The sequence below is a fragment of the Chiloscyllium punctatum genome, chromosome 19, assembly GCF_047496795.1.
Source record: "Chiloscyllium punctatum isolate Juve2018m chromosome 19, sChiPun1.3, whole genome shotgun sequence".
NCBI lineage: Eukaryota > Metazoa > Chordata > Chondrichthyes > Orectolobiformes > Hemiscylliidae > Chiloscyllium > Chiloscyllium punctatum.
In genome coordinates, this window is record NC_092757.1 from 60921004 (window position 1) to 60944412 (window position 23409).

Here is a 23409-nt window from a genome sequence, read left to right on the forward strand (position 1 = left end):
ACGCATTAAAGGGATGGAAATTTGGAGTGGGGTTGCAAATGAAAGTGGGAGTGAAATGGAGGGGATGGGAATGGTAGAACTGAAAGAAATGGCACAGTTTTGAGGTCAGAAGGATTGCAATTAAGCATGAACTAGCATGTAAATAAAAATTCAAAGAACTATTACTTCAATAAGTATAGTAATTGTTTTACGGGTCACTTCCAATACTGAGTAAATTTTCCTAGTTTAGTATCTTAAGGAAGGTGTATTGCAATATAAGAAAATGCATATATAAATGAAAGGTGTAAATTGAAAATGGCTGTAATATTTATTCCTTTTAAATGAGAAATGCGCTGCTAACGGTATCGCTGTGTTGACAATACGTATTACGAGTTCTGAGTCAACGTTAGTTAATGACAGCGCCACTCTATATTGCGGTCGGTGCAGGTATTTGACGCAACGGTGCGTCAAGTCTACGGAAGTGACGTTAACAATATCGCGTAGACGGAAGTTTTTTGGGAGAGATTGGCAAAATTTTTACATCAGTGATGGCAACGTTAGAGACAGTGCCTAAAGATTTACGGCATTTGCGAGCTTGTCTGTTGTGTTCGTTGGTTAAAGTAAGTGTGGATAGAGGGTATGGTGCTCACTACTTCATTTAGATCGCGCTAACTCGTATTCTGAGTGAGTGAAGCTTTAATGTCCTCAGCGAGGGCTGATTTTTTTGGTGAGGCTCGGTTGCTTGCAGCTTCCATTGTGAGTTATATGGGGGCGTTTTTAACTATACTTCTTTCCGTACCGTTCATATGCTGTCAGAAGGCAGAATTCAAAACGGCTTCTGTGCGTACCAAAAAAAGTTCAGCTCCAATAATAATGTACTAATGAAAACTAACCTCCATTGAGGGTTTGACGTTAAACCTACTGCCTCCAAATAATAGGTAGGGCCTTGGGTACTGTTATAGACCAGAGAGACCTCTGGATTCGTGTAGTTACTCTTTTGAAGTTGCATGCCGACAGAGTGGTTAAGAAAGTATTTAGCACGCTTGACTTCATTGCTCGTACCTTTGAGTGTAGGAGTTGGGATGTCATGTTGAGGTTGTTCTGGACATTAGTGAGGTCTCGTCTGAAGTACGGTGTCCAATTTTGATTGCCTTGTTATAGGAAGGATATTATTTAGCTAGAGAGGGTTCAGAAAGGATTTATAAGGATGTTGCTGGAAATGGAGGACTTAAGTTATAAGGAGAGGCTGGATATGCTGGAATGCTTTTTCACTGGTGTGTAGGAGGTTGAGGGATGACTTTAAAAGTATATAAAAGTCATGAGGGCATAGATTGTGTGAATAGTCAAGGCCTTATCTCCAGGGTAGGGGACTCCAAACCTAGGGGGTGAGGGCGGAAATTTTAAAAGGGACCTAAGGGGCAACTTTTTTTATGCAGAAGATGGTGTGTGTGTGTAATAGGATGAACTACCAGTGGAAGTGGTGGAAACTAGTACAATTTACAACATTTTTAAAAAGCATCTGGATGGGTACATGAATAGGAAGGGTTTAGAGGGATATGGCCAAATGCTGGCAAATGGAATTAGATTAACTTAGGCATGTCTGGTCACATGGACTGAAGAAAATAATACAACTGAATGAATTATGGATGCTGTAAATCAGAAACAAAACCAGAAATTGTTGGAAAAGTTCAGCAGCTCTGGCAGCATCTGTGATGAGAAATCGGTTAACATTTTGAATCTGGTAACCTTTCCTCAGCGTTAGACTGACTTGTCTGCTTCCATGCTGAACATCTCTGTAAATGTCACTAAATGTTTGGAGGGATATGGGCCAAAGATAGACAAGTGGAGCTAGTTTACTTTGGGATTATGGTCGGCATGGACTGGTTTGACCAAAAAGCTCTGTTTCCATGGTGTGCGACGATGACTCCCTGACTAAGTATTGGAGAAAAATTCTGTAGTTGAGTACGTTACTCCTTGAAAATTTGAAGCCAAACGCCTTGTGTATGGCATAGAATGGAATTGCAATGTGTATGAACTTGCTATTAATTGAAATGCTGCTCTCATTATCTCTCTCATTGTACTCTTTGTTGCAACTGTTCCTTTTAGTGATAGTACCAGCTTTTCAGTCAAAATTGAAATCGACCATTTTATGCCTAAAAGGATGGATGGAATGCGTAGTAGGAGACACATCAATGTCTTTGACCCTATAAATACCATTTGATCATTTTAATCTAATGTCTTGAATGTGGATAAATTACCTAGACCAAATGGACTACACCCTGGAATTTTGTGGGAGATAGCTGAAAAGATAGTGGAGGGGTAAGTGGTGATCTTTCAGGAATTGCTAGAATCAGGAAGGTCCTAGAGGATTGGAAAATTGCTCGCATGATACCTCTCTTTAAAAAACAGAGTAAGGCAAAAGATGGAAAATTACAGACCGATTAGCCTAATCTCAGTCATGGGTAAGATCCTGGAATCCATTGTGAAAGATGAGATTTCTGAATACGTGGATGTGTATGGCAAAATAAGGCAAAGTCAGCATGGGTTCATCAAGGGGTGGTCATGCCTGACAAATCTTCTAGAATTCGTTTGAGGAACTAATGAGCTGGTTAGACCAAGGAGAGTCAGTGGATGTTATCTACCTTGAATTTAAGAAGGCTTTTAAATAAGTGGCTTCACAGGAGGCTACTGAGTAAAATGAATGTCCATGGTGTTAGGGGCAAAATGCTAAGGTGAATAGAAGCCTAGCTGTTTGGTAGAAAGTAAAAAGTAGGGATAAAAGGGTCCTTTTCAGGATGGCAGACGATGACAAGTGGTGTTCTACAAGGCTCAGTGTTAGGACCACAACTTTTCACTTTTATACATTAACGATCTAGATGAAGGAATAAAAGGCACTCTGGCTAAGTTTGCAGATTGGTGGAGGGGCAGCTAGCATTGAGGAGACGGGAGGCTGCAGAAGGATTTAGACTGGCTAGGAGACTGGGCAAAAAAGTGGCAAATGGAGTACACTGTGGGAAAGTGTGAGGTTATGCACTTTGGTAGGAAGAATAAGGCATGGACTGTTTTCTAAATGGGGAGAAAATTCAGAAATCTGAATTGCAAAGAGACTTGGGAGTTCTAGTCCAGGATTCTGTAAAGTAACCTTGCAGGTTGAGTCAGTAGTTAGAAGGCAAATGCAATGTTGGCATTTAGTTTGAGAGGACTTGAATGTAAAAGCAGGGATGTATATCTGAGGCTCTGTAAGGCTCTGGTCAGACCACATTTGGAGTATTGTGTGCAGGTTTGGGCCCCATATCTCAGGAAGGATGTACCGGCCCTGGAGCAGGTTCAGAGAGGTTCATGAGAATTGTCCCAGGAGCGAACAACTTAACATACAAAGAGATCTTGGAGTGCAGGTTCATAGCTCCTTGAAAGTGGAGTCACAGGTAGATAGGATAGTGAAGAAGGCGTTTGGTATGTTTTCGTTTATTGGTCAGAGTAGTGGGTGGCACAGTGGTTAGCACAGCTGCCTCACAGCGCCAGAGACCCGAGTCAATTCCCACCTCAGGCAACTGTCTGTGTGCAGTTTGCACATTCTCCCCATGTTTGCGTGGGTTTCCTCCGGGTGCTCCGGTTTCCTCCCACAGTTCAAAAATGTGCAGGTTAAGTGAATTGCCCATGCTAAATTGCCTGTAGTGTTAGGCGAAGGGGTAAATGTCGGGGAATGGGTCTGGGTGGATTGCGTTTCGGTGAGTCATAGAGTCATAGAGTCATAGAGTCATAGAGTCATAGAGTCATAGAGTCATAGAGTCATAGAGTCATAGAGTCATAGAGTCATAGAGTCATAGAGTCATAGAGATGTATAGCATGGTAACAGACCCTTCGGTCCAACCCGTGCATGCTGCCCAGATATCCCAATCCAAACTAGTCCCACCTGCCAGCACCTGGCCCAAATCCCTCCAAACCCTTCCTATTCATATAACCATCCAAATGCCTCTTAAATGTTGGAATTGTACCAGCCTCCACCACATCCTCTGGCAGCTCATTCCATACACGCACCACCCTCTGCGTGGAAAAAGTTGCCTCTCAGGTCTCTTTTATATCTTTTCCCCTCTCACCCTAAACCTATGCCTTCTAGTTCTGGACTCCCCAACCCCAGGGAAAAGACTTTGCCTATTTATCCTATCCATGCCCCTCATGATTTTGTAAACCTCTATAAGGTCACCCCTCAGCCTCCAACGCCCCAGGGAAAACAGCCCTAGCCTGTTCAGCCTCTCTCTGTAGCTCAGATCCTTCAACCCTGGCAACATCCTTGTAAATCATTTCTGAACCCTTTCAAGTTTCTGAACATCTTTCTGATAGGAAGGAGACCAGAATTGCACGCAATATTCCAATAGTGGCCTAACCAATGTCCTGTACAGCCGCAACATGACCTCCCAACTCCTGTACTCAATACTCTGACCAATAAAGGAAAGCATACCAAACACCACCTTCACTATCGTACCTACCTGCGACTCCACTTTCAAGGAGCTATGAACCTGCACTCCAAGGTCTCTTTGTTCAGCGACACTCCCTAGAACCTTACCATTAAGTGTATAAGTCCTGCTAAGATTTGCTTTCCCAAAATGCAGCACCTCGCATTTATTTGAATTAAACTCCATCTGCCACTTTTCAGCCCATTGGCCCATCTGGTCCAGGTCCTGTTGTAATCTGAGGTAACCCTCTTCGCTGTCCACTACACCTCCAATTTGGGTGTCATCTGCCAACTTACTAACTGTACCTGTTATGCTCACATCCAAATCACTTATGTAAATGACAAAAAAGTCGAGGTCCTAGCACCGATCCTTGTGGCACTCCACTGGTCACAGGCCTCCAGTCTGAAAAACAATCCTCCACCACTCTGTCTTCTATCTTTGAGGCAGTTCTGTATCCAAATGGCTCGTTCTCCCTGTACTCCGTGAGACCTAACCTTGCTTATACGTCTCCCATGGGGAACCTTGTCGAACGCCTTACGGAAGTCCATATAGATCACATCTACTGCTCTGCCCTCATCAATCCTCTTTGTTACTTCTTCAAAAAACTCAATCAAGTTTGTGAGACATGATTTCCCACACACACAGCCATGTTGACTATCCTGAATCAGTCCTTGCCTTTCCAAATACATGTACATCCTGTCCCTCAGGATTCCCTCCAATGACTTGCCCTCCACCGAGTTCAGGCTCACTGGTCTATAGTTCCCTGGCTTGTCTTTACCGCCCTTCTTAAACAGTGGCACCACATTTGCCAACCTCCAGTCTTCCAGCACCTCACCTGTGACTATCGATGATACAAATATCTCAGCAAGAGGCCCAGCAATCACTTCTCGAGCTTCCCACAGAATTCTTGGGCACACCTGATCAGGTCCTGGGGATTTATCTACCTTTAACAGTTTCAAGACATCCAGCATTTCCTCCTCTGTAATCTGGACATTTTGCAAGATGTCGCCATCTATTTTCCTACAGTCTATACCTTCCTTATGCTTTTCCACAGTAAATACTGATGCAAAATATTCATTCAGTATCTCCCCCATTTTCTGTGGCTCCACGCGAAGACTTCCTTGCTGATCTTTGAGGGGCCCTATTCTCTCCCTAGTTACCCTTTTGTCCTTTAATATATTTGTAAAAACCCTTTGGATTCTCCTTAATTCTATTTGCCAAAGCTATCTTATGTCCCCTTTTTGCCCTCCTGATTTCCCTCTTCAGTATACTCCTACTTTCTTTATACTCTTCTAAGGACTCACTCGATCTATCCTGACTGTACCTGACATATGCTTCCTTCTTTTTCTTAACCAAACCCTCAATTTCTTTAGTCATCCAGCATAGTCATATACCTACCAGCCTTCCCTTTCACCCTGACAGGGATATACTTTCTCTGGATTCTTGTTATCTCATTTCTGAAGGCTTCCCATTTTCTCGCCATCCCTTTACCTGCGAACATCTGTCTCCAATCAGCTTTTGAAAGTTCTTGCCTAATACCGTCAAAATTGGGCTTTCTCCAATTTAGAACTTCAACTTTTAGATCTGGTCTATCCTTTTCCATCACGACTTTAAAACGAATAGAATTATGTTCGCTGGCCCCAAAGTGCTCCCCCACTGACACCTCAGTCACCTGCCCTGCCTTATTTCCCCAAGAGTAGGTCAAGTTTTGCACCTTCTCGAGTAGGTCAAGTTTTGCACCTTCTCTAGTAGGTACATCTACATACTGAATCAGAAAATTTGTCTTGTACACACTTAACAAATTCCTCTCCATCTAAACCTTTAACACTATGGCAGTCCCAGTCGATGTTTGGAAAGTTAAAATCCCCTACCATAACTACCCTATTATTCTTACAGATAGCTGAGATCTCCTTACAAGTTTGTTTCTAAATTTCCCTCTGACTATTGGGGGGGGGGGGTCTATAATACAATCCCAATAAGGTGATCATCCCTTTCTTATTTCTCCATTCCAACCAAATAATTTCCCTGGATGTATTTCCGGGAATATCCTCCCTCAGCACAGCTGTAATGCTATCCCTTATCAAAAATGCCACTCCCCGTCCTCTCTTGCCTCCCTTTCTATCCTTCCTGTAGCATTTGTATCCTGGAACATTAAGCTGCCAGTCCTGCCCATCCCTGAGCCACGTTTCCGTAATTGCTATCATATCCCAGTCGCATGTTCATAACCATGCCCTGAGTTCATCTGCCTTCCCTGTTCGGCCCCTTGCATTGAAATAAATGCAGTTTAATTTATTAGTCCTACCTTGTCCCTGCCTGCCCTGACTGTTTAACTCACTTCTGTTCTCAACCGTACCCATCTCAGATCAATCTCTTTCCTCGCTATCTCCCTGGGTTCCCCCGCCCCCGACCTTACTAGTTTAAATCCTCCCAAGCAGTTCTCGCAAATTTCCCTGCCAGTATGTTAGTCCCCTTCCAATTTAGGTGCAATCCGTCCTTCTTGTACAGGTCACTTCTACCCCAAAAGAGATTTCAACGATCCAAAGCTTGGATCCTTCTCCCATACACCGGCTCCTCAGCCATGCCTTCATCTGCTCTATCCTCCTATTCCTGCCCTCACTAGCTCGTAGCACTGGGAGTAATCCAGATATTACTACGCTTGAGGGCCTCCTTTTTCAAATTTCTGCCTAACTCTCTGTAATCTCCCTTCAGAATCTCAACCTTTTCCCTTCCTATGTCGTTCGTTGGTCGGTGTGGGCTTGTTGGGCCGAAGGGCCTGTTTCTACACTAAGTAATCTAACCTAATCTATTGAGTACAGGAGTTGGGAGGTCATGTTGCGGCTGTACAGGACATTGGTTAGTCCACTGTTGGAATATTGCGTGCAATTCTGGTTGGCTTCCTATCGGAAAGATGTTGTGAAACTTGAAAAGATTCAGAAAAGACTTACAAGGATGTTGCCAGGGTTGGAGGATTTGAGCTATAGGGAGAGGTTGAGCTATAGCCTAGGGCTGTTTTGCCTGGAGCATTGAGGCTGAGGTATGACCTTATAGAGGTTTACAAGATTATGAGAGAAATGGATAGGATAAGTCAACAAAGTCTTTTCCCTGGGCTGGGGGAGTCCAGAACTAGAGGGCATAGGTTTAGGGTGAGGGGGTAAGATATAAAAGAGACCTCAGGGGCAACGTTTTCACGCAGAGGGTGGTACGTGTATGGAATGAGCTGCCAGAGGAAGTGGTGGAGGCTAGTACAATTGTAACATTTAAAAGGCATCTGGATGGGTATATGAATAGGAAGGGTTTGGAGGGATATAGGCTGGGTGTTGGCAGGTGGGACTAGATTAGGTTGGGATCGCTGGTTGGCATGGATGAGTTGGACTGAAGGGTCTGTTTCTGTGCTGTACATCTCTATGACTCTCTTACTCTATATGAGGAACATTTTGAGGACTCCTCTTCTATGGAATTCAGAAAAAGAAGGGTGACCCAATTGAAATATGCAGAATGCTGAATAGCCTGTGTAGAGTGGATGTTGGGAAGATGCCTCCATTGGTAGGAGAGACCAGTCCCTGAGCCTTAGAGTAAAGGGAAGAACCTTTTTTAGAATGGAGATAAGGAGAAACTTCTTCAGCCACAGAGTGATGAATCTATGGAATTAATTGCCACAGAGGCTGTGGAGGCCAGATTGAGTATATTTAAGACTGAGATAGGTGGGTTCTTAAGTATTAAGGGTTACAAGGAGAAAGTGGGAGAATGGGATTGAGAAACATATCAGCCATGGCAGAGCAGACTCGATGGGCTGAATGACCTAATTTCTGCTCCTATGTCTTATGGTATTTGTCTTTTTTTTCTTCTGTTTAAGACTATAGATCAGTTTGAATATGATGGTTGTGATAACTGTGATTCCTACCTACAAATGAAGGGGAATCGAGAAATGGTGTATGACTGTACCAGTTCGTCTTTTGATGGGTAAGTTAGTTCACATTTGTACAATTTTATAGGTGGGGAAGGGCAAGTAATAGTTTTTTTTTAATTTGGGGAATGCGTTGGAAGAGGGTGTGGCATTTATTTGGAAAAGGCGAAGACCTGTCTTTAAGAGCTGTTCTTGTTGCATTAATTAAAAGAACCATTGCAAGTATTTGGAGGTGGGGGTGGGGGGGTGGTGCAGATTAATGTAGTTCACAAAAAAATGGGATCTTGGTCTTTACCAAAAGAAGATTAGTGCAAAAAAAGCTGGAACCTTGCACTGAACTGTTATCAGCCGTTAGTTTGGCCCCAGTGGAGGACAGCATCCCATTCTGGATACTGCAATTTAGGAAAGACATAAAGGCTTTGGAAATGGTATAGAACGCTTTCTTTGGTAAATGGCTCTAGAACTTGGGCTTGCATCCAGAGTGAGGTAGTTAAGTTGACTACTAGATTTTAAAACTGACAAAAAGTTATTCACAAAATTACCCAATGAAACACACAGAACAGAAAAAAGAACCCCTACAGAGCTTAGTCTAGCCAAACTAGATTTAATTATGCTCTTCGGAATATACGCAACAGTCCCAATAAGCAACCCCCCTGAAAAACCAGTAAAAATAGAACACGTGCTTACAGGTTGAAGTTAGAAGAGAGAGAGAGAGAGAGAGAGATGTTTCACACAGCTCACTATTGAATTCAACCAGTTCTGGACTGAACTGCTCAGCTCAGCTAGAAAGCTGACCCCTCCCCTTTCATTTATACAAATCACTTCTAAAACATGACCACTTTGGCCTGAAGTCTCATCTGTTTACATATAAACAAAAGGCCTCTCAAAATCCTTTTCATCTCTGTACCAAACCAGACTGTTTGGAGCCCAGCCTGGTTTATTACCCCTCTGAAAAAAAATCAAGGACACAGTATCCTTGAGCCAAGGAACAGCTTTTAGAAGAAAAAGGACAAGCTTTGTGACACACTTGATGGTAGTGTGAATCTAAAGGACAACTAAGGTTTTGAATTACTTTTGACTCTTGAGGAAGTGGATAACATTGTTTGTAGATGTTGTGGAATATAGCTATTCATACTGTTCAAATATATTTGTTTGTTTCTTCCAGGATTATTGCAATGATGAGTCCTGAAGACAGTTGGGTCTCTAAATGGCAGCGGATAAGTAAGTTTAGAGCGATCTTAGGCATGCTGAAATATAATAATATTAAACTTAGGCATCACTTTAGTGGGGTGGAGCAATAATTATCTCGACAGTAGATTATGTACCATTCTCATGGTGTATCACTGATTATCGTGTCCTATGCAAGTGTGTAAATAACATTCTATCCTACCTAGAAATTGTAAATATGATTTTAGTAAGCAGCCTTGGTTTGTCAGTTGAACGTAATGCTTTGCAATAGTCAATTAGTGCAGATCTAAAAATAGATGCAAATCATTACCTACTTTTTGCTAAGTGTTCCATAATTCTTCAAAGTTCAGATTCCATGTACAGAAATTCTGCTGGACTTTGAACTACATTATGCTTTTTAAATTTTCTAAAGCCTCATTTAAATGCCAGAACACTTCACTCTATTGCTCACAATCCTCTAAACTTGGCTGCTGTTGAGCTCCATAAGGAGAACAGCACTGATGTTTAAAAGGACATTGTTTTCTTTCTTGTCTAATCTTTCCCATTGTCTCCTCTACTATTTTACTGATATAAAGTAGTTAGCTGATATAACTATTATTCATGTATAAACTTTGACTGTGTGAGCATGTGAAAGGCTGGCTAGTTGAGAGGAGAATCATTGTAATAGCTGAAAGTGTGTTGCTGGAAAAGCGCAGCAGGTCAGGCAGCATCCAAGGAGCAGGAGAATCGATGTTTCGGGCATGAGCCCTTCTTCAGGAATGAGGAAAGTGTGCCCAGCAGGCTAAGATAAAAGGTAGGGAGGAGGGACTTGGGGGAGGGGCGTTGGAAATGCGATAGGTGGAAGGAGGTTAAGGTGAGGGTGATAGGCCGGAGTGGGGGTGGGGTCGGAGCGGTCAGGAAGAAGATTGCAGGTTAGGAAGGTGGTGCTGAGTTCAAGGGTTGGGACTGAGACAAGGTGGGGGGAGGGGAAATGAGGAAACTGGAGAAATCTGAGCTCATCCCTTATGGTTGGAGAGTTCCTAGGCGGAAGATGAGGCGCTCTTCCTCCAGCCATTGTGTTGCTATGGTCTGGCGATGGAGGAGTCAGAGAACCTGCATGTCCTTGGTGGAGTGGGAGGGGGAGTTGAAGTGTTGAGCCACGGGGTGATTGGATTGGTTGGTCTGAGTGTCCCAGAGGAGTTCTCTGAAACGTTCCGCAAGTAGGCGGCCTGTCTCCCCAATATAGAGGAAGCCACATCGGGTGCAGCGGATGCAGTAAATGATGTGTGTGGAGGTGCAGGTGAATTTGTTGCTGATATGGAAGGATCCCTTGGGGCCTTGGAGGGAAGTAAGGGGGGAGGTGTGGGCGCAAGTTTTGCATTTCTTGCGGTTGCAGGGGAAGGTGCCGGGAGTGGAGGTTGGGTTGGTGGTGGGGGGTGTGGACCTGATGAGGGAATCACGGAGGGAGTGGTCTTTTCAGAACACTAATAGGGGAGGGGAGGGAAATGTATCCCTGGTGGTGGGATCCGTTTGGAGGTGGCAGAAATGACGACGGATAATATGATGTATATGGAGGTTGGTGGGGTGGTAGGTGAGGACCAGTGGGATTCTGTCCTGGTGGCGATTGGAGGGGCAGGGCTCAAGGGCGAGGAGCGGAAAGTGGAGAGATGCAGTGGAGAGCATCGTCGATCACGTCTAGGGGTGGAATTGCAGCCTTTGAAGAAGGAGGCCATCTGGGTTGTACGGTATTGGAAGTGGTCCTCCTGGGAGCAGATGTGGCGGAGATGAAGGAATTGGGAATATGGGATGGCGTTTTTACAGGGGGCAGGGTGGGAGGAGTGTAGTCTAGGTAGCTGTGGGAGTCGGTCGGTTTATAGTAAATGTCCGTGTTGATTCGGTCGCCTGAGCTAGAAATGGAGAGGTCTCGGAAGGGGAGGGAGGAGTCTGAGAAGGTCCAGGTAAATTTGAGGTCGGGGTGAAAGCCATGGGCACCCGCATGGGCCCCAGCTATGCCTGCCTCTTAGGATATGTGGAACAGTCCATCTTCCGCAGCTACACTGGCACCACCTTATCTCCGCTACATCGATGACTGTATTGGCGCTGCCTCATGCTCCCACGAGGAGGTTGAACAGTTCATCCACTTTACCAGCACCTTCCTCCCTACCTTTTATCTTAGCATGTTGGGCACACTTTCCTCATTCCTGAAGGGCTCACGCCCGAAACGTCGATTCTCCTACTCCTTGGGTGCTGCCTGACCTGCTGCGCTTTTCCAGCAACACATTTTCAGCTCTGATCTCCAGCAGCTGCAGTCCTCACTTTCTCCTCGAATCATTGTAATATACAAGAGTCACCACTTAGCAGCCATGAACAAGAACTGAGACTAATTTGCTACTCTAGTGAGGCAGTTTGAAACACTGCAGTCCATTTAAGGTCAGCACAAACTTGATGCCCTACTGCTCTGTATGGTTCAGCTATTATGAGGAGAATGTGTCTTTTAAAATTCCTTAATGGGTTCTAAGCATTGCAAATACATGGAAACTTTCAAGTTCCCCTCCAAGCCACTCACCTTCCTTACTTTGAACTGTATCGCTTTTTTTCATTGTTACTGGGTAAAATCCTGAACTCCTTCCCTATGGGCATTGTTGAATTTTATCTGGGATTGCAGCAGTTCAAGAACAACAGCTCACATCTCTCCAAGGGCAGCAAGGGATAAGCAATAAATGTTGGCTTAGACAACAATGCTCATATTCCATGAATTTTTTAAAAAATCCCAATCTGGCTTGTCTTGTGAATGGTTCAGGTCTTGGGGACATAGTAGATCAGTTACTCCTCTCCGAATTCCTAGTCTCTGATCTGCTTTTGTAACCTGCAATACTTATATGGCTGTCCAGTTCAGTTTCTGGTTAATAGTAACCCTGACGATGCTATTAGTGATGGATTCAGGAACAACACAATTGAACGTCGTGGGATATGTTGTCTCTTGTTAGAGATAGTTATTGGTAAAAATGTTACTTGCTGCTGATCAGCCCAAGCCCTAATTTTGTCCAAGTCTTGCAGCATCTATTGAGGTGTTGCAGACTATTCAGCACCAATCCCAATTAACAGCAAACTTCTGCCTTTTGAGCATATGTTGGAAGAAAGGTCATTGAAACAGTCAAAAACAATTAGGTCTAGGACACTACCCTGTGGAACTCGTGCAGTGAAGTCCTGAGACTGAAATGATTGACCTTCAATAATCAAGCCATCGTCCTTTATGGGAGGTAAAAATCACAGAATCATAGAATACAGAAGAAGCCCTTCGGTCCATTGAGTCTGCACCAACAAAAACTACTTGAAATCTACATTAGTCTCACTTTCCAGCACTTAACCCATAGCCTTGAATATAATGACATTTAAAGTGCTTATCCAAGTACTACTTTTAAAAGTTGTGATGTTTCCCAGCTCGAGTACTCTGAGGTAGCGCGTTCTTGATTCCCATCACTTTGGGTAATTTATTTTCAAATCTCCTTTTAAACCTTCTGCTTTTCACCTTATTACAATTACACATATTTTTATTGACCTTTCAACTTTGATCCACCCTGACCATGCCTCTTTATAATCTTCTAGATCTCTATCAGCTTCCCTGTCAGTGTTCTATACACTAAAGCAGCAACCCAAGGTCATTCACCCTCTCTTCATAGTTGAACTGCTCCACCCCAGTGACATGCTAGTGAGTCTCCTCTGCACCTTTTCCAGTGCAATCACATCCTTCTAGTGTCCAGAACTGCACATTAGTGCAGCTGTGCCCTCAGTGTTTTGAGGTGATGCCAAAAGACTTCATGGGGTCCAGAGACTCTGCTGAAGACTCCCAGAGCATCTCCTATTTGACATTGTATCACTATGCTGCCAAAGAGGAATGATTGTGGTCATGTCTGATACATTGGAACATATGTATGACTGTCAGGCTGTTGCTTGACTCTGCTGTAGGACAACCATCCCAACTTTCTCATAAGGAAGGGTAGACAATGGTGTCTTTGTGATGTTACTGAGCCTGGTTCAATGCCAGGTGTTCTGTTTGATTTCATTCTTGCGACTCTGTAGTGGTTTGATACAACTGAGTAGCTTGTGAGAGCACTTCACAGGTCCGTTTATAGTCATGTATAGGCTAGAGCAGTAAACATGGTAGTTTCACTTCCCTAGAAGTGAAGAGTCACTGGGCTCGAAAGGTTAACTCTGCTTACTCTCCGCAGATGCTGCCAGACCTACTGAGATTTGCCAGCAATTTGTATTTCTTGTTTCAGATTTCTAGTATCCAGAGCTCTTTTTGTTTTATTGTTTGAGATCTAAGTTTATTTGTACAGGAACCAGTCAGAATGGAAATAATTTATTTTTATGTTGTAATTGTAATGTTCAAGCTAAAATACAGTTGTTGGAAATTAGTAACCGCGATCTGATTTTTAAGCTAATGGAAATGACAGTGATGAAACTTTACTTATGCATCATCTGGAACACTCGTAACTATTTTACACAAGGCAGTCTTCTATAACCTTACTTTTGCCTGAGTTGCTGTATGATAACTTGTATCTATTACTTAATAAAAGGTATACCTACTTCTTTTTCAGGTAACTTCAAGCCGGGCATATATGCAGTATCAGTGACCGGACGGTTACCTCAGGGTAAGAGATTATATGTGATATTGTCATGGTTAAATTTTTTTATTGTTTGGTCCTCACAGATATCAATGTATTCAGCTTGTTTCCACCCGATTGGATGAATGGCCTGTTTCTAGGCTGTGAATGTCATGCAATCCTAGAGGAATTTATTTCAAACGAGGCCCTTCCAATTAGTTGTTGTTTCTCATGGATTAGAGCTAAAATGTGGCAATTATATTCTGGACTCTGCATCAACTTTGTAACAATTAGACACAGTATAGTACTGTATGTAACTTTTAATTTCAGGCACCTGTAACAGAAATTTAGCCAGGTGGTGGTGAGAGAAGCTCTACTCTGTGCATAGCTTTGAAGAAAGTGAGGACCGGAAATCAGAGTCGAAGGGTGTGGTGCTGGAAAAGCACAACTGGGCCAGGCAGCATCTGTGGAGCAAGAGAATTGACGTTTCAGGTATAAGCCCTTCATCAGGAATGAGGCTTGTGGGCCAAGGGGGCTGAGAGATAAATGGAAAGGTTGGGGGGGGGGGGTGGTGTGTGTAAGGTAGCTGGGAATGTCCTGGGTAGATGAAGTGGGGTGAAAGTTGTAGGTCAGAGAGGAGGTTGGGAAGGAAGATGGACAAGTAGGACAGTTCAAAAGGGTGGTGTTGAGTTGGAAGCTTGGGACTGGGCTAAGGAGGGGGTGGTGAATGGGGAAACTAGTGAAATCCACATTGACCCTGTGTGGCTGGAGGGTTCCAAGGTGGAAGATGAGGTGTTCTTCCTCCAGGCATCAGGTGGTTAGGGTTTGGCAGGCCCAGGACCTGCATGTCCTTAGTGGAGTGGGACAGGGAGTTGAAGTCTTCAGCCACAGAGTGGTGGGGTTGGTCAGTGTGGGTGTCCCAGTGATGTTCTCTGAAATGATCTGCAAGTTGGTGTCCTATCTCTCCAATGTGGAGGAGACCACATCTGGTGCAACGGGTCACATCTATCCACCATGACAAAGGCCTCCAAGCCCTCCATTTCTTCCTCTCTCGCCAACCGAACCAGTACCCTTCCACTGACACTCATTAACTGACTGAACGGGTCCTTGCCCTCAACAGCTTCTCCTTTGAATCCTCTCACTTCCTCCAGACCAAAGGGGTAGCCGTGGGCACCTGCATGGGCCCCAGCTATATCTGCCTCTTTATCGGGTACATGAAAGTCCATCTTCCACCACTACCTGGGCACCATTCCCCACCTTTTTCCTCCGCTACATCAATGACTGTGTTGGTGCGAGCACAAGGAGGTTGAAAAGTTCATCAACTTCACCAACACCTTCCATCCTGACCTCCAGTTCACCTAGAGTATCTTAGACACCTCCCTCCCCTTCCTAGATCTTTCCATCTCCATTTCCAGTGACTGACTCAACACGGACATCCACTACAAACCCACTGACTCCCACAGCTACCTGGACTACACCTCTTCCCAGCTTGCCTCCTGTAAAAACACTTTCCTTTATTCCCAATTCCTCTGTCTCTGCCGTATCTGTTCCCAGGAAGGCCAGTTTCACCATAGAGTATCCTAGATGGCCTCCTTCTTGAAAGACTGGAATTTCCACTCCCACATGGTTAACTCTGCCCTCCAATCTATCTCCTTCACTTCCTGCACCTCTGTCCTTGAACCCCACCCTCTCCAATTGCAACAAGGACAGAACGCCACGGTCCTCATCTTCCATCTCAACAATCTCCAAATACACCACATCATCCTCTGCCATTTTTGCCACCTACAAACAGACCCCACCACCAGAGAGATATTCCTCCTCCATCCCATCTGCATTTCCCCCTCCATTCCCTCCAACTCCCTTGTCAGGTCCATGCCCCCTACCAACGCACCTTCCCCTGCCAATGCAAGAAGTGCAAAACCTGTGCCCACATCTCTTTTCTCCCTTCCCCCCCCCCCCCCATCACCTCTGTCCAAGACCCACAAAGGAATCTTCCACACCTGACAGAAATTTACCTGTACTTCCACATGTCATCTACTGCATCCGTTGCACCCAATGTGGCCTCCTCTACATTGGAGAGAGAGGACGCCAACTTGCAGGTCGTTTCAGAGAACATCTTTGGGACACCGACACTGACCAGCCCCACTGCCCTGTGGCTGAACACTACACTCCCCCCTCCCACTCCACATAAACATGCAGGTTCTGGGCCGCCTCCATCAGTAAACCCAACCACCTGACACCTGGAGGAAGAACATTTCATCTTCCGCATTGGGACCCTGCAATCATTGTGGATTTCACCAGTTTCCTCATATCTTCCCCCAGCCCCAGCTTATGCCAGTCCCTGTCCGTTTGAACTGTCCAACCTATCACCTTCATCCCCACCTTCATCGACCTATCACATTCCCAGCTTCCTTCATCCCCAGGACCAACCCCTCCCATTTATCTCTCAATACCCTTGGCCCACAAGCCTCAATCCTGATGAAGGGCTTATGCCTGAAACGTTGGTTCTTATGTTCCTCAGATGTTGCCTGATTTGCTGTGCTTTCTCTAGCACCACACTCTTTGACTCCATGCATAGCATGGGGTTATCTACTCAGTACAAGAAGGTTGTTGCCAAGTTTCGTTGGAAGGCAGCCTTAAGTAGAGTTGCAGGAACCATTGTGTTATACCAGAAATACATGTGCAACATAATGTCCCAACTGCTGCTATACTCAGAGTTGCCATACAAGTGGATAGGGTTGTTAAGAAAGCATATGATGTTTTGATTTTCATTAACAGGGGGATCGAGTTTAAGAGCTGCGAGGTTTTGCTACAGCTCTACAAGTCCCTGATGAGACCACGTTTGGAATATGGTGTCCAGTTCAGGTCACCCTACTATAGGAAAGATACAGAGGCTTTGGAGAGGGTGCAAAGAAGGTTTACCAAGATGCAGCCTGGACTGAAGGGCTTGCCTTCTGAAGAGAGGTTGACTAAGCTCAGATGCTCCTCTCTGAGAGGAGGAGGAAGAGCGATGACTTGATTGAGGTATACAAGATAATGAGAGGCATGGATAGAGTCAATGGCCAGACATATTTCCTCAGGGCAGGATTGACTGGCACAAGGGGTCATAGTTTTAAGATATTAGGAGGTAGGTATAGAGGGGACATCGCAGGTAGGTTCTTTACGCAGAGAGTTGTGAATACATGGAATGTGTTGCCAGTGGTGGTGGTGGAAGCAGAGTCATTAGGGTCATTTAAGCGACTGCTGGACATGCACATGGACAGCAGTGAATTGAGGGGTGTGTAGGTTAGGTTATTTTATTTTTCATTAGGATTATTCCTTGGCACAACATCTGTTCTCTGCTGTACTTTTCTATGAAAATGGAATAATATCTTGAAACTTTTTCAAATTGTAAAAATAACCCGGAAAAGGTTTTTTAAGAGAAGTCTAAAATTGTTAATTTACTTTTACATTCTTAAACAAAATGACTTTGACTTTACAGTGTCCTAATGTGTTTGCTGGTTCCGCATTTCCAGAAGATTAGAGAAATACAAATGAGGTCTGATTTCTAGCTTGTGTAGCAAAGAAATGCACTTCCAGTTTGATGTCCATGATTAGATTTCAGCTCGTTAAAAAAAAATCCAGGGTTTGCTGAAGACTGTTGCCAGTGCCACTGAACCCAGTATCATTAAAGGTTGCAAAAATTCCATAATAAGAGCAGTGCTCACTCCTGATGCGTACCAGAAGCTCAGACTTGGAGTGGGGCTTGAGCTCTTCTTCCACAGTGACAGAAGGACAAGAGCATCTATTCAACCAAGCTGTTTTTTTTGTTTTCATTCCTAATATCCAGTGATCGATCGAAGCATTTCACAGCATTAATAAAGAAATTCCAATTTTTAAAATTATATCAATTAATTAGTTGCATTTAATTTCTGCCAGGTGCCCTGATAGGATTTGAATCCATGTCTTTTGTGCATTAGCTTGGGCCTATTCCTGTGACATTTCTAGTATGTCACCATCTACCTTTTTTTATAGGGGAGTACAATGACGCCTTTGGTGATGTACTCCTGTAATTCTACCTAGGTTTGGAAGTAGATCTGAAATATCAGTTGGTGCAATTGATCATACAATAAACCTGTTGTCTTGTTCTCTAGTGGCTTGACTTGTGAATCTGCGCACGTTCACAGTTTCATCTCACTCTGTGTTTACAGGTATTGTAAGGGAATTGAAGAGTCGAGGTGTGATCTACAAATCAAGAGATACTGCTATCAAATCTTAATGGCTCAACTTTGCCGTCAAAATTATTACTAATGATTCTTTCCAGCTAGGTTTCACCGTTTCTTATTTGTAACTAGACTATTCTGTAACGTTCTTATTGCAGATATATTGCAATGCATTTATGGATCAGTGAATTGTTTTTCTTTTGCTCCAAGAAAGAGTACGCCAGTTCATATTTTTTTAACTTTAATTTGACTGTTTAGTGCTGATTGCAGTGAAGTTCTACTATGTAAATGGGAAGCATCAAGTGTTTAGGTAACTACAATCCCAAAACTACTTTGGGGAGAAGTGAAAGTTGAAGAATGGATTTGCTAGTATTTATTGAAGAATTGAGAACTCACAAGATGCTGTTTAAATTCAAGGATTGCATTACGATTTATACCTCAGGTGTCTGTTGCTGTAGTTGTGGGTATGTTAGCTTAGCTGGGAAATTGATTTGCAGACATTTTGTTCCCTGTCCAGGTGACATCTTCAGTGCTTTGGAGCCTCCTGTGAAGTGCTGCTCTACTGTCTCTTCTGGAAATTTATTTGATTCTGTTCCTGCTGTTTCTGTTTGCCGGTTCCAGTCGTTTGTTGTAGTGGTCGGTATATACCCGATATACTGAAGTACAGCAGCACTTCACAGGATGCTCCAAAGCACTGAAGATGTCAACTGGACAGGGGATGAAGTCTGCAAATCGACTTCCCAACTCGGCGATCATACCCACAATTATGGTATGTTGTTTAAATTTCAAAGGCTTGCAGTCTTCTTTTTGTATGCTGTTTAATGTGCAGCAATACTGTTTGGAGAATATTATAATAAGGAGGAAAATGAAATAATAAAACAACCCAAAATATTCATCCTGAGTCTCAGCAATAGTTCAGTTGGTAGCTTTCTCACCTATAATGGCTTGAACAGAAAAATCAAGGCTGATACTAGTGAAATACTGTTGAAGTGAGATACTACACAGAGTCTGCATGCTTAAGTGGTTGTAAAAATCCCACGGTACTATTTTGAAGTATGTCAAAGTTGTTCCCATTGTCACGGTGAGTGTTTATCCACAAATTAACACCAAAAACAGTTTGTTGGGTCATTATCATTTTGCTGTGTACGGGAATTTCATAGGTTACAACAATGTCTACATGTGACGAGTACTTTTGTGGTTGTGAAAACTGCTATATAAATGCAAGACTTTTTCTCTCTCTCGAAATAGCACATTTTAATGTGGTGCAGCCTTTTCAGTTTCCTTCAGAGCACTGTCACTAAGCAAAAATTAGCAGTTGCATGAAATATTTTGTTCAGAAAGAAAAGTTTTTATTTAAAAGCCTTTTTAAAAGTGCTTTGAGGCTGAGAGTCTTCAAGAAAATGTCAGATTTAGAGCCTAGGAAACTAAAGGCCTGTCTCAATGTCAGAGCATTTAAATTGCAGATGAACTGGAGACCAGAAATAGCGGAGTACATATATCTTGAAAGGTTTGTAGAACTGGAGGACACTACAGGATAAGAATAGATGTGAAAACAAGGCTGAGACTTTTAAGGTTAAAGTTTTGGTTAAACAAATAGTTTGTCAGTGGGTATCAGTTTAGGTGAATGAAACAATGGATGTGGTAGCAGAATTTCGAGTCTCCTAATGTTTTGTTTCTGAGCTCTTACTTTGTCAGCACAAAAGTTTGTGTCTTATCAGTTCATGTTCTCCTTTGAACAGTATATTTACTTGTCCTTGCTGTTTAACCTTTTAAGATCAGCAAGAGATTGTGATGCCATAAATAAAGTATTTATTTTAATCTGGATCTACATACTTGTATTTTCAATTAGAATTATGTCAGAGCATGTGCTGACAACTTATGTTTATCAAAGAAGCTTGAAAGTTCAATGTGGCGCATGTATTATCAGTACCGTGTGCATCTTTGGGATCCAAAATGATGACTGCTTTGTGCTGCTTCAGTTTGGATAGGTCATTAATGTAAATGTTGGGATTGTGATGTCAGTCAGTGTTTTTACTTCATTGTTGCACATTTCTGTAGAGAAACTGCATTAAATTCAGTCCTGTGACCTTTCTTCAGAATAGATGATGTTAGACAATGTAATTGAAAGTGGTGGGAAAATAACAAAGGGAACAACTAAGTGGGTGGAAGAGCAAGAGAAAATGAATAACTATGGTCCAAGGTCAGTGGAGTGGAATGGAACAAGAAGAGATTAACCTAGCAGAGGTATGAATGGCAGGATCACGAACAGTTGCGATCCAGAAGGAAAAAGTAACTAGCAAATGAAAAGGAAACTAAAATTGGACAGAGGTTACAATCTCTAAAACTGTTGGACTCCAGATTGCATGTAGTGGGCTGTAAAGTAACCTTCTGAACATGAGGTTAGAGATGTGTTTCAATTTACATTTTTTTTAAATTCACAATTTTTGAGAGATTACTATTTTTAAAAAAAAAAGCCTTTGCATCCTTAAAATACTTTGCAGCCAATAGGGTACTTCTGAAATATAGTCATTGTTTGAAAATTGAAAAGAGGCAATTTACACAGCAAAGACCAACAAACAATGTTAAGATAATGATCAGAAAATATGTTTAATGATATTTAAAGGATGAAAGACCCAGTACAACCCATGGACAAAACCAACGTCATCTACAAAATTCCAAGCAAGGACTGCCACAAACACTACGTAGGACAAACAGGAAGAAAGTTAGCCACCAGGATACACGAACACCAGCTAGCCACAAAAAGACACGACCCTCTCTCCCTTGTAGCCTGACACACGGATGAGAAAAACCACCATTTCGACTGGGATAACACATCTATCCTGGGACAGGCTAAGCAAAGACATGCCAGGGAATTCCTAGAGGTCTGGTACTCCAGCCACAACGCCATAAACAAACACATAGATCTAGATACCATCTATCAACCCCTCAGAAAATGAACAGGAAATGACATCACCACAAACCCCAGGAACCCCATCCAGGAGAAAGATAGATATAAATAGAAAGCAGGAGACAACAGCTTCGCTTCACTTGGAGGTTGCCACTGATGTTATCTAGCCAGGTAATGAAACGTCTGGATATCAAACCTACAGCTCAGTGAGCAAACCTACACCCTAAACCTCAACTTGAACTACAAACCTTCACAAACCTTGCAAAGGATGAATATTAGTTATGATGCAAGGGAAAGTTACTGGTTGTTCTTCCAGTGTTGTGGATTTTTTAACATGGTTAAATAGGATTTTGACTTGATGTCACTTCTGAAAGATGGCAGCTCCTACACTGAAACAATTTGTTGCCCCAGTGTCAGCCTGATGAAGAGCTTTTGCTCAAAGCATCGACTCTCCTGCTCCTCGGATGCTGCCTGACTGGCTGTGCTTTTCCAGTGCCACACTCATTCTGACTAGAATGTCAGCCAAGATATGCACTTTACTGGAATAGAGCTTTACGGTAATTATAACCTTGTGTCTCGTGTGTTATGATTCCTATCCTTCATAGCATAGAAAACTGTTATAAGACATCAGTGTCTTCATAGGATTTTAATAATTTCATCATTGTTCAGATTAGAAAAGCTCAGTGCTTATTAAAGAGCAGAATCACACCAAGTGTACTATCTATGATTAGCCACTAGGGGTAGTAGTGGAGCTGTCATTCACACAGCTGAGATGCTTGGCTTTCAAGAACCATACCCAACTTCCTCTGGGCTGTGTATGACTATAGTCAGTGGAGGTGTTTTTCCTGGATTCTAATTAACTTCAGTTTTACTAGGCCTCCTTTCTGTCGCATTCGTTCAAATGCTGCCTTAATATCATAGGGGGTCTGTCTCACCTCATCTCTTTTGGCAATGTTTTTACTAGGCTGTAGTGAGGGCTGGAGCTGAGTAACCTTCCACATTGGTGAGCAAGTGTTTTTTTTTGCTAAGTGCCACCATCAACAATCCTTTCAATCTGTTTTGAGAGTAGACTATTCTGGGGGTGATTGGCCAGATAGCATTTGCTTTGCTCTTGTGAACATGACATACCTAGGCAATTTTCAACATTGTTAGTAAAAGCTAGTTTGTAGTTGCACTGTAATGAGCTTTTGTGGCTGAATGGCTATTTTTGGAGCACAAGACTTTAGTATTTTGCTGAAATGTTAGCAGCTTCCTTAGTCGTTACATATAATGTTTTCAACCACTTATAAAACCATAGCCTGTCAAAATCCATATTATATTCCTAACTGAAATCAGAGAACTAAACAACTAGATAGATTAAATGACTGCTGCATTCTTGAGAAAATGCAAAAACCCAGTTTCTAGTGATAATAACCTATTTTAGGCTGATAGTTAGTTATTCAGGGTAAGTATCATGTTCATTAACATTTGGCCTTTGTTTTTGATACTGCTGTATTTTATTTGTAAATTAACCTAAGTTAATTGTTTTATTTGCATAAAATGTAATCTTGTTGCCTTACCAGATTTTCCAGTCAACAATTTTTTTTAAATGAATTACTTGACCTAGGATATGTGAACTCAAATAGCCAAATACGCATTGACAGGTTTCAATTCCATATACAGAAACTGATCAAACCACTAAGAAAATGCTGAATTTTAAGACCGGATTGGCAAATTGCCTGTTTGAATTTTGTTTAGGATTTCTGTTAAAAGGGAATTACAGTTTATTTATTTACAGTACCCTTTTCATGCACTATGTGGCACCATTATTCTAAAAGTCACTGAGTGTTTGCTATAAGTTTCAAGGCATGAGGTGGTTGTTTGCAGAAACCTAAAGAAATTATACCCAGGAGAGATATGAGAATTTTCTTTTCTTCCCCACCCACCCACCATGCAACCACATAGATATTTTTAAGGAGGAGTGTTTAAACTTTCAAGAACAGATGCAAAACGGCCTTTCTAGTATGGTTAAATCGAAAGGAGTCCGAGTTAATTGTTCTGGTGTTGAGCAAATAAACACAATACCCATTCCTCATCTTCCACCAACCCCCCACCCTCTTTCACCCCCACCGCCGATCCCATCACCACATGTACAGACCTAATGACAAAAATAAGTAGCATGCACAGCTATCTTTTGAGAATTGAAAAG

At 42.8% G+C, this 23409-nt stretch overlaps 1 protein-coding gene across 1 annotated transcript; it reads left to right on the forward strand.

Moving 5' to 3' along the window:
- Positions 1–470: 470 nt before the first annotated feature.
- supt4h1 (SPT4 homolog, DSIF elongation factor subunit) lies at positions 471–20137 on the forward strand. Its single transcript, XM_072589513.1, has 5 exons — positions 471–599; positions 8287–8393; positions 9503–9558; positions 14106–14159; positions 18302–20137. Exons 1-5 carry the CDS (start codon positions 528–530, stop codon positions 18367–18369), a joined length of 357 nt encoding a protein of 118 aa, XP_072445614.1. The 5' UTR covers positions 471–527; the 3' UTR covers positions 18370–20137.
- Positions 20138–23409: the final 3272 nt, after the last annotated feature.

Bases quoted from the DNA above. Each gene is read 5' to 3' on its own strand.
- supt4h1 (XM_072589513.1), top strand. From the start codon at position 528: ATGGCAACGTTAGAGACAGTGCCTAAAGATTTACGGCATTTGCGAGCT. The intron at 8,394-9,502 runs GTAAGTTAGTTC...TGTTTCTTCCAG, and splicing joins ACCAGTTCGTCTTTTGATGG to GATTATTGCAATGATGAGTC. The intron at 9,559-14,105 runs GTAAGTTTAGAG...CTTCTTTTTCAG, and splicing joins CTCTAAATGGCAGCGGATAA to GTAACTTCAAGCCGGGCATA.